Below are 18,616 nucleotides of genomic sequence, written 5' to 3'. Positions count from 1 at the left end.
CCTGCAGCTCTCGAACGGTGAGGATTCGGATGAGCATGGCCTCCATGGTGCTGTCATCCAGAGTGGTGGAGGAGAACCACAGAGGGCTGCTGGGAACGCAGCAGCGCTCGGGGTGAAGGTAGAACAAGTCGCTGCGCTGCCTCACCGACTCGGAGCTGAATGGAAGCAGAGAAAACATTTACGTTTAGGATGGTCGTCATGTTTAGACAGGTGTTCTTATTATTATTATTCTTGCTGAATAAATAATCGTGCAACACACGTCTTTGTCGCCTTAACTATCTGTGTTGACGGCGGAGACGCAGCAGAACCTGAACTGTTTTAGTGGCTTGTACATTCTGGTGGCTATCACATTATGCTCTATGACAGGTTTGTACACATTTCATCCAGTGTTTTAAAATGTGTGTTCACTTGTCATTCTGTAGGTGCACTATATTATGTATCTATTTATACTTGGAAACTGATAATGCTGCCACTTAAAGTTAGAATCTTAAGGATTTTCATGAAATCAAAGCCCGTTAGTTACTGTTGGTATTTTTTCAATAGCCATTCGTGGTATTTACATTTTATAATTACATCTCCATATAGACGCGTTTCCGGGGAATGTCAGAGAGATAAGTGCGCAGGCACTGGGGCAGAAAATGACCCAGTGCCTGGGGTCATTTCTGAAATTTTATGGAGGATATTACATGAAAAGTTTTTTTCTTGCCTGAATCACGAAAGTAAGTAGAAAATACTCATTATCTCAAGAAGCAAACCTGTCTGTTCAGAATTAGCTGTTAGCTCCAGGTCAGGTCAGGTCTCTGTGGATGGTTTTACACTGAAACTGCAGGAATAAACACCAGGTTTAAGGTCAGACAACTCACACTGTTCCTGTGTGTTTACGGCTGTTAAATGAATATTGCCAAAGCTCTGCGTTTGACTGCGTTTAGAGTTTCAGTTTGGGAATCAGTCTGCAGTCATCTCCAATAGGAGTTTTTACATTAAAATGTAGCACATCTGGCAGATATCCAGTGTCTGGTATATTTTGAGGAAAAAGCACAGTTTTCATGTTTGCTGGTGCTACAAATAAAATAAACAATGAGAGATAATGTATTTGCTTCCAATTTTATTTGCTCTTAACAGCATGAAAACCTTAGATTATTTGTGTGAGGGGGCCTGTGTGCTTTTAACCCGTGCTGCTGGTTGCTTTTGAAAACACACAGGTCATTTCTCTCTACCTGTGGAGCTAACTTCGTGCGTAGTCTCGTTTAACACTATCACGGCTACTTGCTGCCGATTCTCACTGGAATCTGTGTCATGTCAGCAGACAGACGTCTGTATTGTGTTTTACTTGAAGCTTGAAAAACTCTTTCCGTCCAACCCGAAAGCATAATGCCTCCAGCCACGGCCACCGCCGGCACGGAGGCGAAGCAAATATCATCCGAAACCGTCCGAAATGAACACGCTCAATACCACACCAGAGAGTGACACGCGGTAGATGAGGAGACAACTGCACAAATGACATAAAAATACATAAAACCATAAAACCTCACCACTTGGAGAGGTAGAACTCGTAGAGTCTGACTGGACAGCGGAGAGGGTTCTCCGTGTTCTCCATCATCTCCAGGAAATTCTCTTTATTCTCATTTTTCTTACGTTTTTTAGCCGGGACTTCCTCTGTATATGAAGAACACACACATACACACCACATCCCTCATGTGAAGTTAGTAAAAAAAACAATTCCAATATAAGAAGATGTAAGAAGTATTCCTCTTCCTCTATGTTATTATTACAGGTGTTGGTTTGGAACTAACAGGTATTTAACCTTTGACCTCGGCCATATTGCTACCTGGCTCGGCTTCATTTATGGATATGGGTGGGTAGAAGCGCAGGAAGGTGATCTTGGTGTTGTTCGGGTTGGTTTTGGTGCAGCGCATGACGTGGGCAAAGGACAGCTGGCGGTGCTGCTCCACCGTGGTGAAGTCGAAGTACTTGCAGCAGAAGAAGAGCAGAGTGTTGAGGAGGACGATGGGGGAGTACGCCCCCAGCTGTTTACAGTCCCAGAGAAACTCCTCCTCCACACGGGAGTGGATGTAACCTGCCGAGGAGAACAGACACTGGATGTAATCAGGATATAATATCTCCGCCATTCTTAGTCCATCAGAGACGGAAAAAAAGACACAGACTTGGACGATAACTCACCACTGGCTGCGACTGAGGATTTGAAGTGTTTGAGGATCTTGGTGAACTCTGTGGAGAACTTGTTGTAGATCAGATCACTGAATATGTTCTCCATACGACCGTTCTCAAACAGATACTACAGGGAAACAAGAAAAAAAGAAAAATCAGGCAAAACAAGGACAGTGTGAGTAAATACACCGATGTCCCAATTTTTTTTTTTGAGGGTGTATGCGCTGTAGTTTGCAAAGGCCACTGAGAAGCATAAAATTTAGCATTAATGAAGGAGTGGATGAAAAACTTCCAGCAGAGAGATGCAACACAACACAAGGTGGGACTCAGATCAGTCCCTTGGCCTGTAAGTAATGACTGACAATACAGTGAATTGCAATTAGGTAAATGATTATCTATTGCCACAGTGATCACAGAATCAGTAATTAGTTAAGTTTTTAAAAACATATCAGACTGCATAATGTCATGAAGCAGTTCGACATGTGTAACTGCAACAAGTTTTTAACAGGACAACATTTCTCTACTGCATTATGAATTCAGTCACATGATGATTATTTTTTTCTGACTTTTCTGCACAATATCCCGAATAATGTTAATATAAAACATTTTTTCATTTACTTATTTATAAAATAGGAGAAATCTCTGTTATCCTGTTCATGTGATGGTATATTAAATCTTGGAGATACAGACATGGTTTTTATTTGCTAGTACACAAAAAAAAAACAAAAAACAATTTGCCCAACACAAAATTATTAAGACGACCAAAATTTCCTTAAAAAGACAGACACAAAGATAGAGAAATCCTACCCTACTACAGCAAACCTGTTACCTGTTGTATGCTGAGGCAGAGGTAGAACAGGCTGTCAGGGGAGTACGACTCTCCATCGGGTTGTTTCACCTCATTGATGAAGCGACAGAGGCCGTCGCTCAGTTCAGCCGCAGAGCAGTGAAGAACATCCTCCTTTAACCCCACAGCTTGTGCTAACAGATGAAAAGAGTATGGAAAAAACCGTTAGCGGATGTGTCAGCCCAATTTTGAATTTTCTGTTGATATTTTTGTTAAAGTCAATAAAATTTCTATAAAATTTGAAAAAGCAGAGCCTATGGCGACATCTTTAAATAGCTTGTTTTGTCCTACTATCATTCAAAACCTAAAGACATTTAATATACAACAATATAAAACAGAGAAAATCAGCTAATTCTTACACTTGAGAATCTGGAAGCAACAAATGTTCAAATGTTCTTGATATATGAATAACTTCCACCACTACCTGGTTTATGTACTGTAATGCCTAAGTGGTGCTGCTAATCCACCTTTGGCAAACATCATTTAAAAAAAAAAAAAAAATCGAATAAAGTTCACTTGCATAGTTGCACTCAAATTTTTAAATAAAGTGAACATGAGTATTGAGTCCAGTTTTATCATATGATCAACAATAATCTAAATAGCAGGATGGTTGGTGTTGATTTTTGTACCGCAGCTGAGCAAGAGCTATTAAATGAAGACTTAAAAATACAGACATATAACATTTATGAAATATAACAGACCAAAGCTAAAATATCAGCAATGGTGGCAGAAAAAAATTCTAGGCAAATTAAAACTTTACCTAAAGCCATATAGTGTCAATAAGCTTGGTGTAAAAGCATTCTAGCTTTTTGTAAAAAGATCTTTCTGTCAAATACCAAAGGAGCCTCGTCATCTCTCAACACAGGTCGACATCCGCAATCCACCAACATCTGTTTAAACCTGTATTTATGAAGTTTTGAGTTGCCAGTAGCAACTTTCATTAAATTTTAAGCTTTCTTCAAGGAACCAAAACCCTGAGCTTACTGAAAATCAAATCAAAAAAAAAGGAAGACAGACATACAAGAAACAGGGTCCAGGTTGGTTTGTGATTCCCTCCAATGAATCCATCTCTTCCAGGCATCAATCCCACACTGACTCTTCAGTTTGTGGTGCTTCCTAGACATGACTTTAGAAAAGTCTCCTTCAGATGTCTCCTCTTTAGCCACCTTAGACAACTGTTGAAACATAGAACCCTTGGTTAGAGAGGAGAGACAAGTTTACACCACAGAAAGACGAGACCACAGCCCCAAAACCGCTCTCTCCGAGGTGGTTTGTTACCTTGTTCTTGTGGACTCTGCCCAGAGTTTGTTGTAATAGTGGAGGAGCAGGTGCAGGACTCGGTGAGCTCTGGGGATCCTCTCTCATCCGCAGAGCAGGCGGAGGAGACGGAGTGTGTGGTCGGCTGGGTGACCCAAGGCTGGCGTCTATGAAGGAGCCCTCCTGGCTGTTGAAACTACCGGGGCCTTCTTTGTCCAAGTCGTGCCTGGAGCTACTGATGTTGTCTGAAAATAATGAGGACGAGTTAAGGATAAATGGTGCACAGAGTTTGCAGGTTGTTGTTCACTCCAAAGACCAAGTTCCATTCAGAGAGTAGGAACTTAACCATAAATATTCTTACGTAGTATTTTATTTGAATAAAAACGTGTGTACTCTCAGCCATAGCTGGAACATATGACCTAAAATTTATCACGATAAACTCACCCATTTACATTCAAATGTATAAATCACATTCATATGAGCAATTTTTCAAGCATTTTTAATTCTTAATTTTCACCCGGATAGTCTCTGGCTGATCTGAATGTCTTTTTTACAGAAAGTCCTGGCCCAAAGGGCAGCCCAGTTACGTTACGCAAACCAAGCACATATGCTCACAGTGCTAGTAGTCTGTTATCAAAAATACTGACAGAAGTCAAATCAATCAACCAGTTTTACCTCACTAATATGCAGCAAGGCACACCGAAATCTAATCGGACCATCTACTTCATTCATGTTCACAACAAAAATCAGTTTCATCCTAATTAAGGAGAAAATAATAAAAAATACAACTTCTGAGAAAATATTTGAACTATAAATTTAAACAAGTACACTTGCTCATTTTAGTTCTCAGGAAAACATGGACAAATTTATAGGATCGGCATTAGTGGGTCCTTCGAGGGAAAGTCTTATGTTTACTGTCTGACTTACATTTATTATGCATCATGGTAAGAAGGAATTGATGTTTTATGCTTAAACAACGATCTTGTGATTGAAGTGTTTGTATAAAAAATGTGGACCGACTTTAAGAGTACAATGCATTATTATTTATTTAATAAAAATAAATTAAAGGCCTTAAGCCTGATGGCCATATGAGTGAGATACTTTCATGAGTGAACTGCTGCAAACGTTATAAACGGCATATTGTAACATGCAGAGATAATGGTTAGTTACATTAATTAAGGACTCTGCTGAAAAACAAGTGCACACACCAAAGGCCATATCCTGTTTTACAGAAACTCAGCATAACTCACAAAGGGAGCAGCTGACATTTAAAAATAACAATTATTATAACAATATTATACTATTATCTTCTGACCCAAGGACAGGGCTAGGAGCATGACTCAGGCATGGCTGAAAGTTTAAAAACTGTATGCTTTCTTTGTCTTCCATCTCACTCTGTCACTAGACACTGAGATCCACATGCATGTCTTAACTTGACTGCAATTAACGTTCCGGGAATGAAGAGATATTGTGTCTTAGTGTTTGGAATTCATTCTCACCTGACTAGTGAGCTGATTTCCAGCAAGAATTTTCCCAGGAGTCCACTGCGAGTTACAGCCTCTCCCTCAGAAGCAGTCTGAACAGTTTTGGTAACTCCGGGACGTGAGCGTAACTTACCTGTTCCTCATCTGCTTCCAATGACATACTCCGCTGTATCTTACGCCACAGGACCGTTCTCACTGTGTCTGTATGTTTTATATTTACCTGTGTATGTCTATTTTGGTTGAGTAAACAAGACGCTGCCCTCTGTTCCATACACGAGCACTATAAGGTTTGTCGGCAGACAGAAATGCATACATACTGTATGTCTACCAGACCTGTACATGTTAGCAAATATTCCAACCATCAACTCCTGTCCTCAAAAACCTGTATGACAAACATCAAGAGCTGGAACAGTTCCCGCAATGCGCGCACTTGATCAAGCGGTTTCTCTTAGCCAACGTAGGGTGCCCTTCCCCTAGTCTACAAATATATAACAGTAAAAACATCTCTAATAATTAAACAAACTTCTTACCCTTAAAGGCCTGAGTTTCTTGTCTTTCTCCTTCTTCAGTCACCTCTCTGGCCCTACGCGCGTCCTCTCTCTCGTTCCTGTCATCCCGCTCGGTCTCCATCTCAGACCTGAAGTTGTGTTCTCTCTGGAGGGGTTTTGGCTGGATCCTCTCTTCCATTGTTGGTTCAGGGCCATCCGACGTCACGGGGAGGAACATGGGCACAGGCACCTGTGATAGGAACAGTTTGGTAAAGACAGACAGAAGAATGTGCTATTGGCACCTGAATTCTTGACAGCTTTTCCCATAATCCCAAGAAAACCAGACATCTAAATGTCATCAACATCTCACCCTAGGGCCAAGGGGTAGATACAAAGAAATTTCACTTCTAATTTTTTTTTTTGCAAGTGTTTTGATGCCTTCTTATGCTAATATTTAACCAAAGCTAATGGAAAAACAAGAAGGCACTGTTGTAAGTCTGTGAAGCAGCTGAATGAAAAGTTTTCAACAAATTATCATTCGTTCAAAGCATAAAAACAAGAACAGGAAATAGTGAGGCTCTTTTCTTTTAGATGACACAATAACAGCAAAATAGGACCAGATTAAGAACATTTGAAGGATTGAAACCCTTATATTATAGGAAAAGCTTCTGATTCAAGACATTTCCTTGACAGGTACAGTTTTTTCTGATGGCATAACCTGAAACTCACTAAGCACCATAAGCACCACCATAAGAAAATCTGTAAATTTAAAGAATGAGACAACTGATATTTGATATTTGTATGTGATCCAAGTTAAACAAGGTTTACAAGAGGTGTCAGAGGTGTTTCACGTACCGGTAACGGTAGGCCCACAGGCTTCGGTGTGTACTGGCTGTACATGTTCATAGGTAGAGGAACATACACTGGCACTGGTACAGGCAGCACTATGACCTTGGGTACAAAGTTGTCTTCACACAACAGAAAACAGAAAACAGAAGCAACCTCAAAGTTCATTTTTTGGAAAGAGGGTATGTGTCTACATCTTAGTTTTTGTATATTTTGTATATTTTACCATGAGCAAAGTCGTATGTGTTAACCTAATATCGACATTTTCTGACCCACTATAACAGGGTATCAACTGATATTTAGCGAAAATCAAAACTAAACAAAAAGGGGTAGAGAGTGCAACTGGAGGATTTTTTCAGAAGCCACTGCATCACCAAAACGTCTATTTGGCTGAGTATTTAAAAAGCTCTAAAGCGAAAGTTACCTGTTTGTGCTCCTGTGTCGACAGTCTGTGTTGTACAGGAGACTCCTTTGTTGTGGACCAACGGTGTGCAGAGCATGGACTTGTTCTTCAGTTCCTTAGGGACTGTTTGAATACTGGCCTGAAGAATTGACAAGTAATGATAACATCTTCAATGACAAAAACAAAAATTCAAACGTCAAAAGGAGCAAGAATGTATGTCTTAAAATTCTCATGCTGCTGTAAACACCAGGTTATTATTGTTAAGGTTATAACTTGGCTAACTCAAATATGGGCTTAGAAAACAGAAGTTTGTTTTTAATGCAACTTGTCAACAAAGTCAACAGAAGGACTCTGATGATAAATGAACTTACATGTCCAATGACCTTAGTTTGAATGTCAGGGACAGAGCCTGTGGAGATATGACAAAACCTAAGTCAGTTTAAAAAAAAAAAAAAAAAGATGTCCACGTAGGTCAAATCTGGAATCCACTCGTCTTTTGTGTCTAGATGTGTGTATCTGCATGTGTTTTTGTATATACCAGTTTGTGGAGTGCTGGAAGAGACAGTGGTCTGCCTAGCCAGAGCGCTAGCAAGTGAGATAACGTTAGCGATGACAGGGGAGGACTCTGCTGTACCTGAAGATCCAGGAGGTGAAGAGCCTGCATTTAAGAAACAGAGAAGATACCCTTACAACTTACTTGAGTCAAAACCCAATTGTGCCTGTTACAATCTCTCTGGCCACAATCTGCTTATTACATTAAACCGGATACAGTTGATATTTTTATAACAATCTAGCAACTGTCAGTTGCCATATGTCAGTGTTTTGCTCGCAACTTGTTTCTGCAGTTTAGCGGGTTTAAGAATCCTGCATACTGCCATAAATTAACTTTACTTATTTCCTGTGTGATTTTTTTTTTTTTTTTTTTAAAGCATGTCTGGTTCACTTTTGTACCCAAGAAAACCACAAATTCAGACATAGCCGGGTTTCAAGCAATAAAACAGTTCAAGCGACATCACATTGCCAAAACAACACATACCCATGTTTACCATCTGGACTTTTTTATTACAGAAGTGCAGGAGACATTTTAGGTCACAGAAGTGTTTGACCTCCCCCAGCATGGGAAGACTCTGCCTCAGTTTCCCTTTACGACTGCAGGTGTCACACTTGGCAACCTGAGAGAGAGCAGACAGTAAAAGTGTAGTCAGTACAGTGAATTTGTTCAATTTAGGATCAATTTAACATTTTTGTGATTTTAACAACTTCAGCTCAAAACTCAGGCTTTTTACATGCACTACACAATATCTTATTCATTTTAGTGAATCAGTCACATTGAGCTAATAAAAAAAAAGAAAAGAAAAAAAACATTTTTTTTTAAATTCAGACAAGGAAAATAGACTTTATGTTTAAAAAGTACAGTTGAACTACATTTGTGCAGGAGGGGAGCATCCATCTCAACTCACACGGCAGAAGAGCATTTTGTAATTTGAGCTGCAGTCTTCGGAGCAGAACTCCTCTTCATTGCCGTCATACCTTGCTGTCACCACCGTCCTGGATATGGAGTGGCAGTAAGCACACGAGCGACAGTGTTTCCCCCACTGCTTCTCCAGCTCATGACGAAAGAGCATCTTGCAGCCTGGGAGGAGAGAAAGAAGGGTCTTCATTTGGTTTCTTTATTGCACTTTTACCATCTGTTAATAAAGTTAACTTTGAGGAAAACGAGCGGAACTGGGCGATAAACACAACATCTTATATCCTAACATTACACACAGTAACTGACACTAAGCGCTAAATGAAACTAGGCCACACAATCCCTCTTTACACATCTAGTCATTTTCATGTGTCTCCTTACCGTCACTGCAGAAGTAGCAGTCTTTGTCGTCGACCCTCTTGGCGTCTCTGATGGTCCGTTCATTCTTACAGTATTCACAATTCCCCATGATGTTGTTGACCCTCTTGAACTCTTGAGAACAGGCCAGGCTACACACGAAATTCATTTTGCACTATGTGCACACACACAGAGTGTTGTTTAACAAACATATTTACACATACATCATAGTGTACGTTACAGTCTGTAATTACAGTCTCAGTCTTAATTAAGATGAGAGTTTAACAGCTGGCAGGACAATACTGACATAATACTTTCATTATAAAATGTGTATAATCGATGGTGGAAACATTCCCAGTTAAACCCAGGGAGGAAACATTCCTCCCTACAATTAGTCTCTGTAATAACAGGTGCCACCCAATGCCCTCAGATCATATCCCCTGGAGCTACCTATTTCAAAAACAGAAACAGAGCCAACACACCTTTTTCTGGATAACTTTTGGTGTAGTTTTTATAATGCGTCGACACTGGGCGCATGGCAGTTTCTCTGGTGGTTTGAGGAAATCACATTGGGTTTGGTCAGGCGCTCCTGTCAGGTTAGTGGAAGCAGTCGTGTCTTTCTGAGTCTCCTGTGGTGCAGGAAAGCAAAAAAAAAACAACAACAAAGAACGTGCAAAGTTTTTAAACTGTAACATAAAAATAGCACAGTATTTAGTTTCACACTAGCAGACGATGGGTCTAAAATGAAGTTAACTAGTCATCTTCAACAAAGCACACTGACCATGTTAACTGTAAAGAAACAACATGACCCCCAGTGCAATATTATGGCTCCTTTATCTGTTTGTAATAGCTTTTGGTTAACAGTGGAGGTCTACAACAGAAATAAACTATATAAGACTGTGAGACCATTCTTCTTACTGGGATAAATTCTTTGTTGGTTGTGTTATGTAAAATACGAATTGTGATGAGGAGCACAGAATTATCCTTTAATCTAATTTAATCAGTATCAATCTGATAAAAACAACGGCACATTCATCATCTACCCTCACTTTCTCTTGTTAGGTATTTTGTCATTTAGACTGCAAAATCCCAGTTACTGTATAATTCAAAGTGAGCCCAAGGGAAATGTAAAGTAAAGAGAAAAAAAGTCAAACTAATTTTAAAGGCTGGTGTTATTTTATATTTTTCTTACTGTCAATGAATCCCAAGGGAAGAATAAAACTGCATCAGTCTGTTCCTCAATACTTCCCTACACTGCGAGTGCCACTAAAGATGTATGAAGTCTTTAAAACAGATCACAATACATGGTTTAATTCGGCAAAGAAGTAATTCCCTGAAACAGCAGGGTACTGCACTTTTTAGCCGACGTCACTATATGCAGAACCAGAATGGTGTATGTGGGACTGACTCATATTACACTACTGTGCATCTGGTACAAGCACATTGCTTTAAGGAGAAAATTGGTCAGAACATATCCATAGAAACTGCCAGAAGTTTTATGATGTATCCAGCCCTTTAACTCCTAAATGATTCCTCAGAATTTCACAATCTGGGAGAAAAGTTCATACACTAATAAGCCATCAAACGTTGGATATCTCCTCTAACACTGACAATAAAACACTGGTTCAACTGTCGGCTAGACATTATATGTTTCACAAGCTACATGCTTCTACAAAAAAAGAATGGAATCATGGCAGTGAAAGAATTCCTAACCAAAAACAATTTTCTTTGTGTTTCCATGTCCATTTTCTGCCACTTCTGCCAGGTCAGTGTGACAGCAGGCTATGCATGGCAGTCTCCTGAGCATCTTTTTCCAGCTCCTCCTGGGTGATCCCGAAGCGTTCCCAGGGCAGATGAAATAATCTCTTCAGCGTATTTTGGGTCTACCCTGGGGTCTCCTACCAGTTAAGACATGCCCGGAAAACCTCCAAAGGAAAGCGCCCTGGAGGCACCCCAACCGAACCACCTCAATCTCAATGACATATCGTACAGACCCAAATAGAAGACAATTGTGTGTTTTTTTTCCTCTAAATGAGGTATGAAGAAGTGGGGGTCTCTGAACTTTTTCTCACCACTTTAAAAAAAAAAAAAAAAGAGTTTTTTCTCAAAAACAGATGCTGGAAAAGGGGGGTCATCTTGAAATCAGGATTGTCCTATATTCGGGCCATTACACTATATCAGGCTTTGGATACACACAGTTCTTGGTGGCAGGATTAACTGATTGTTGGTTTTGGTCATTTGTTGACGATAAAAAAATTAAATTAAACAAAAAAAACGATCATTGGAATCCTTACTGAACATGAACTTGAAAAGAGTATGAATTTTTTCCATTTTACCTTGTATAGTCTATTTGTTGTGTTACCTTAAAGGCCATGGCACAGGTTAAAGTGCAGAAGTTTCTGACGGAGGCATCTGACATAGCGAGGTGGCAAGCTGGTACTGTGGTCTTTCCACAGTTATCACAATTCAGTGGAGTACCTGTGGAGAAGGAGAGGTATTTATGATCGAGACTTTACTAAATGGCAGAAACAGCTACTTGGAGACTAATATCACAAGTACGTAAAGTGACAACCTCAGAGTTTCTGAGATAAGAGCGTGAGGTTTCATGGGAGTAGACTAGAGGTCTTCACAAATCCACATAGTTCCCAAGAACCAATATGCGAAGCCCGAGAATATATCCAGTCTAGTCAGGTTAATTGGGATTTTGTTATATTTTTGTGCGTCTTGATCACCTGCTGCTTTATAATTATCACAGCCTAAAAATTTGTCTCTGTTCTTAAGGTCTAGTTGGGTAGACCACATTTTGAGTCTGGTATCCATTTGGACTGGATCTGACCATACTCTAGTCTCTTCCAGACCAGGTTTGTTTATGTATGTCAGGCTCGGGTAGGTTTTCCACGGATCTGTTTCGGATGATGACAACAACCTCTAGAAGTGGACCAATACCAACTACCTACATTTTGAGAATTTAGACAAGTCAACAGCTTTGAGCTTTAAGGTCTCCTGACACTTGACGTTGTTCATGCATAATCTTTAGCCTCAATGGCACATGACCAAAAATGACAGAATCACTTGGTTCACTGAGAGTTGGAACCGCACAATAAACAAAGACAACGAGAAAAATAGGAGGAGAAAGAGCAGGTAACTTTACAAAATAATGGTCCATGGTACCTGACGCACTGACAGCCTGGATCTTTGATGCCATAACACAACTGCTGGTACAGAAGAGCTCCAGCATGTCTTCACTGTTTTTGTTTTCAACCATGTCTGATATCAGCTTAGAAGTGTGGCACATGGCACACGGCTGCTGTGTTTGGATTTTCTGCCAAGCATTAAAAAGCAAAGAGAGAATATTAAATCCCGTCACCAAGCAGCTCAGAGCGTTTTACATTTAGGAAATATACGTGGTCACCTCTTCTTGGAGTAATGTAACTTTACAAAAGAATTAACTTGACTTTTGGACCCCACTAATATATATTATTACCTTTTTGAATTGGTCCAAACACTCTGCGCTGCATAGTTTTTTGTTGCCATCTTCCATCTTGAGAGTGAGCGGTGTGTTGCAGTGGGACTGACAGTTTTCACAGATGCACAGGTTGTTCATGTTGCAGAAACGGAGAAAACAGGGGTCACTGCAGATCCTGTGGATGACCTCCTGCTGTATGATCTCGTGTTTGCTCTGCAAGAGAATAAGCAAACGACAGTGTGTCGACCATAATTAATACGACTTTTAATTACAAACCTGGATCACAAACAACAGTGAGTTGAAATGTTTATATGTGAGTTGTAGATTTTTTTTTAGATTTGCACAAAATATTTATAAAAGGTTAAAAATTATGACCTATTGAGAAAATAAATTGCTTTTACTATGATCAGAACATGCCCATTATCGCACAACTGTAGTTATTTTAAAACACAAACAGTTTATAAGACCAATCTTTTAGCAGGCAGTGTTCTTCATTACTAAAATAAAGATATAATTTGATCTTTTGGATTCTGTTGCCCCGTCACTTACAATGCAATATCTGCTGCACACGCTGCATTGTGAATGTGAAGCGACTGGCACGAGGGGTATTTTGGTGGACATGATTTTCTTGTAGTTGAAGGAGGACAGGCAGGTCTGGCTACAAAAGTCCTTCATTGTCCCTTCAGTATCCACCGGGGCCTGGAGGACGTCCTGACACTGTGTTATCACCCTGGGAAAGCGAGGGAGGATGAGATGATTTAAAATACACAATTCTTGACACAGTGACAATGTTTGGATGTCATCACATCAGCATCACATTAGATACCGAAATGTATTTGTCTAAACGTTGTGTTAACTTACAATTTCATCCACAATAATTATGTTCAATTAAATTAAAAAATTCCTTGAAATTTTTTCAAACTAAAGTAGGAAGGATGATATAAAGACACTACAGATCAGCAAAAACACAACTGTTGGACTCACTGAAGACAGAACTGGCAGGTCTTCTTAATTGGTTTCTTTTGGTAAAATTTTACAAGGCAGGAAGTGGAGCAGAAGATATCCGCGTGGCCTTTCCTCTGGTAAACAGTCTCTCCATCCATCAGAACCTTTTTGCAGTTGGAGCAGGATGCAGGCAAATCCATGTGGGTGAGAATGGGCGCTGCCGACGTAGAGTCTCCCGTCAAGGAGAAGACAGAACCAATCTTCAAGTCCTCCTGTCAAAAGCAGAACAGTAAGATGATTCACAGTGAGTACTTCACTTGAGCATTTGCATTTTATACCACTGTCCACTTCCAGAAAACTACAGTTTCTAGTTACTTTGCATGTTTTTCATGTAAAACATAAGGTCAGTGTCTAAAACATGGTGTATTGTGCAGTGAAATTTTATTTTAGTCTGTAATTCAGTTCTTAGTTTTATTTTTTTTATAACAACGTAATAAAAAAATATTTTAAAAATATACAAAAAAAAACTGTTTTCAACACTAATCAGCTTGTTGAAGTAGTTTCTCAAACAAACATTCATAATTATACTGCTGTAACCTGTTATTTTTTATTATTTCAAGATTCAGACACATTTCTAGAACATTTTTAAAACAAGCTGATTTCAATTAAATATTTAAATATATTTTCAGTACTACAGAATTTGTTTTTTAGGAATTAATTACAGACACAATCTGCTTAAAAAATATGATGTTTTTTGTACTGTAGTAGAAATCAGCTCCAGCTGAACTGTAAAGTGTGTCCTACCTTTGCCACATTTGGCTCGTCCTTGATGTCTTCTGCGGATATGGAGGGAGGGAGATTCTGGTTGTACTCCTCATCGATGGGCTCTTCTTTTATCTTGAGAAGTAGGGAGATGGATAGTGAGTAGTGAAAAAAAGAGCTGAATTAGGTCTGTAACATCTAGGACAGACAGGTTTGTGTGGAGTATTTTGATTATACCAACTCTGGCTCTACTTTCACTCTAGAAAAGAAATAGAGAAGGAATACTCTGCTGTGGTCCAACCTTCTGGTGTTATCACTCTTCAGCCACAAAATAAGCCATACTCCTACACTGTACATCCCCGCCATCACTACATAAGTTGTAGAAATTATTGATGCTGTGGCTGTTCACATCAGAAGTGAGGTTTAAAGTCATAACCCTGAATCACTTTGTTACAATTATTACAGAAGATATTATTAAACATAACACTCACACAGTGCAAATTCGGTAGCGACGGCTTCACATCTTTAATATCGCTCTCTTCAGATGAAGGGCTGTTCCTCTCTATAAACAAGGGTAAAAATTAGTCAAATGGCCACAGATTTAAAACAAATTATAGTCTACGCAAGGAGAATTTCCTTTGCTGAGGACACATTTTCAAGCCAAACATATACAAAGTAATCGGTGTCTGTAATCGGTGTCTGCAACAGATAAACTCTAATTTAATGAAGTGACGGGAACAGACACATTTCTGGTTTTAGCAATGGAAGCAGCCAGATACAACCTATTCTATGCCTTATGTTTGTAAACAGCTGTCAAGAGTCATTAGATATTAAAATTCAGTGCAACAGTACCTCACCAATGCAAATTAACGCAGTGGAGAAAAGTGCAAGTTGGAGAAAAGGGAAAATGAAACGTTTTGAAAATATGGCGGTACAATACCTGACACAGTGAAAGACTGCGCCTTGTGCACCATCATACATCTGTTGCTGCAGAATAAGTCCAATATGCCCTCTGTGTTTTTATTTTCAACCATGTCTGACATCTGATGGGAAGTCCGGCACATGGGGCACAACTGAGGTGTCTTGACTCTCTGCAAAAGTCATAAAAAACAGGACGCCGTTGATGTGAGACCCATAATGGTGTTTGAACCTGTGAACTTCCAGTTTTATTTAACAACAAATCCACTCTGCTGCAAATGTCACTGTGTGAGTCTGTTGTAGGTATACAGTCACGGCTGATATTATTGCCACTCCTTCAATTTCAAGTACAGAATCTAGAATATCTTCAGAAATAAACGCAAATTTATCAATTTTGAATAATCTAATATTTTAATAAAATGTCTAAAGTTACTGAACAAAAGAAAATAAAAAACAAAACTTGTATGAAATAATACAAACACATCATGTACCCCAGACACACTTATTGGCACCCATCACTAATATTTGGTTGCAGAATCTTTTGCGACAACGGCAGCCTCTTTCGTTTCTTGTAGCCATCTAGAAGCTTCTTGCAACTGTCTGCTGATAGTTTGCCAGTCTTTAGGATTTAGGTCAGGACTCACTGCTGGCCAGTTTCAAACAGTCCATTTTTTCCCTTTTCAACTATTCTGTTGTGCTGCTGGATGTGTGCTTTGGGTCGTTGTCCTGCTGAAAGACCCAAGACCTTTGCCTCAAACCCAGTTTTCTGACGCTGGGTAACACATTTCGCTCTAAAATGCCGTGGTAATCTTCTTGTTACATCATTCCATTGATACATTCAGTGAAATGCCACAACATGATGGAACCTGCACCATGTTTTACTGTAGGTAGGGTGTTCTTTTCCTTAGGGGCTTCATTTTGTTCATTCCCAAAGAGCTCTACTTTTTGCAAACATTACTCTTGCCTGTTTATGCCTTTCTTTCAATAGTGGTGTCCTACTCGGCCTTCGTCCATGGAGTCCTACGTGATTTAGTGTGCGGCATATGGTACGTCTTGAAACCACTACTCCAGATTGCTCCAGGTCAGCCTGAAGCTCTTTAGATGTCTTGTGCGGTGTTTTTTTCACAATCAACATCAGCCTTTGCAGACTTCTCGCATTGAGTTTCTTCTTAGCACCAAGTCCTGGAAGGGTCTTTACAGTTTTATGACTTTGAAACTTCTTGATAACATTACGAACCGTCAAAACAGGGATTTCTAGATCCTCGGCGATCGCCTTGTAGCCTTTGGAATTGTTATGTTTTTTGATAATAGCATTTCTGATGCTCTCAGACAGCTCTCTTTTCTTCACCATTCTGAACAATAAATTGGAAACAATCAGCTTCTTTTAATGCAATCTACCCATCATTCGTTGGTTAAGTCAGGTCATGTCAACACTGAAAATTAAGCACAGATGAGTCTTATTTGGTTGTTATTTTGTTTGAGGAACATTCATCAAAAGGGTGTCAATAATTGTGTCAAGTGTACATTTTATGCCTGTATTTTTTATTTCACTACATGAAAGCATTTTTTTTGTTGTTCTTCAATAACTTGACATTTTATTAAATATTCTGATTTTACAAAGTTGGTTAATTTGCTTTTATTTCTGAAGAGATTATAAATTCAGCCAGGACTGTATAAGCTGCAAATGTTGTGTGTAAATGTGTCTTTGTTCCTGAAGTTTTATCGAAAGCATACCTGATTTTCTGTTTTTCTATTCATTTTAATATGAAAAACATCTATACAACCAAACATATATTTTTACATTAGACTGGTGACTCCATTTTGTTTTTGTTTTTTTCCAATGCAAAAATTTCTATCACAATGACCTGTGTAAATGGAACTGGCTACTTTTGGGGAGCCTCAAAACTAACTAAAGGCAGTAAAAGACTTTCACACAAATTACAATATAACTGAATGCCTCAATAACTACTGGTAGGTAAATATTTAAAACTGAGTGTAAAATCTTTATACCCTTCCTTTATCCTCTAATCATTTGGTAAAAAAAGAGAAAAGCTTTTAATTTTTTATTCTTTCTTCTAACCGAACTGTGCAAAATGTCAGGAAATAAGCTTGATATTTGCTGCCTACACACACACTGCTGGAATGTTGACTGTGTTTTTGTAGCTTAGTAATATGCACTGTCTTCAGTACTGTATAATACTATATAATAATGTGCCAATTTGTACAGTGTTAATGTGGAAGTTGTAGATATGCCAACACCGGTTCCTTTATATTTACTGTCCTGTTAAAAATAATAAGACCATGATTTTGACGTCTGATTTCTGCACCTCTTTGAACTTGACCAGACATTCTTCACTGCAAATGGTTTTACTGCTGTCCTCCATCTTCAGCACGAATCGTTTGTCCAGGCAGACGGAGCTGCAGATGTCACAGGCGGACACAGGCAAGTTGTTGGCTTTGTGGTAGCTGATGAAGCAGGTGTCGCTGCAAAGTCTATGGACCATGCCATCCAGGGTCAGCTTGAATTTGCACTGAGGATGATAAAGGAACATGTGAAGGATTATTATTCTAAATAGACACCTAATTGTTTATTTCTATTTCATATAAAGTATGTGGTAAATTAACATATTTTAAGGATAATACTGGTCATATTCTTTATTCTTCATAATGTCAAAAATAGTCCAAGAAATTACTGAATTGATACCACTGACAATTATTGTCTTTATGACCAAAGCTTGATATAGCTTATACCTCTGTGCCATAGACCTCCATTGTTGTCTAAAAAAACTATTAAATCCTCATCACTGAGAATTTCTTACAAAATCATTTTCATGCAGGGACACTGCTCCAAAGATCTATTACATACTGCAGGGAAAAAACTGTGTGACCCTTTGTTAAAAGTCAAAAAACAATGTACAATAGACCGTGCTGTTGCCATATCTCCAGAAGATTTGAAAACATGCTTGAGTACCACTAAAACAAGATATAAAGAAATAGGGAACAGGCTGATCCAAGTGAAAGAATATACAGATGGCGCAGGATACCACAGAGCTTTTGAACAAACCTGACATCAATTTAGTGATCCATTGTCTATCCTGGAAATCATGTCAGCTTTTATTTTGTGTATATCAGCCATACTGTTGCACTGGGTGACATGTTCTTTCATTATGATGAACGTAGGAACTGTATTTCATTTTGAGTCATTT

The 18,616-nt window shown here is 39.1% G+C and overlaps 1 protein-coding gene across 1 annotated transcript in view; it reads right to left on the bottom strand.

The window, feature by feature from the left end:
- LOC120786776 overlaps positions 1-18,616 on the bottom strand; it is a 47,293-nt gene that overhangs the window by 2,141 nt on the left and 26,536 nt on the right. Inside the window, 25 exon segments of the mRNA XM_040122421.1 lie at positions 2-155; positions 1,533-1,656; positions 1,829-2,077; positions 2,182-2,296; positions 2,999-3,150; positions 4,038-4,191; positions 4,295-4,518; positions 6,288-6,495; positions 7,101-7,213; positions 7,516-7,633; positions 7,866-7,903; positions 8,033-8,152; positions 8,531-8,666; positions 8,955-9,127; positions 9,344-9,494; positions 9,802-9,948; positions 11,682-11,797; positions 12,491-12,641; positions 12,804-12,998; positions 13,335-13,515; positions 13,770-14,002; positions 14,535-14,627; positions 14,984-15,054; positions 15,433-15,583; positions 17,738-17,941. Of these exon segments, the coding sequence (XP_039978355.1) occupies positions 2-155; positions 1,533-1,656; positions 1,829-2,077; positions 2,182-2,296; positions 2,999-3,150; positions 4,038-4,191; positions 4,295-4,518; positions 6,288-6,495; positions 7,101-7,213; positions 7,516-7,633; positions 7,866-7,903; positions 8,033-8,152; positions 8,531-8,666; positions 8,955-9,127; positions 9,344-9,494; positions 9,802-9,948; positions 11,682-11,797; positions 12,491-12,641; positions 12,804-12,998; positions 13,335-13,515; positions 13,770-14,002; positions 14,535-14,627; positions 14,984-15,054; positions 15,433-15,583; positions 17,738-17,941 (3,771 nt within the window).

This window comes from Xiphias gladius, chromosome 24 (assembly GCF_016859285.1).
Source record: "Xiphias gladius isolate SHS-SW01 ecotype Sanya breed wild chromosome 24, ASM1685928v1, whole genome shotgun sequence".
In the NCBI taxonomy this organism is placed as follows: domain Eukaryota; kingdom Metazoa; phylum Chordata; class Actinopteri; order Istiophoriformes; family Xiphiidae; genus Xiphias; species Xiphias gladius.
Note: the sequence above shows the minus strand (reverse complement) of the source record. Positions and strands in the feature narration are given on the sequence as shown.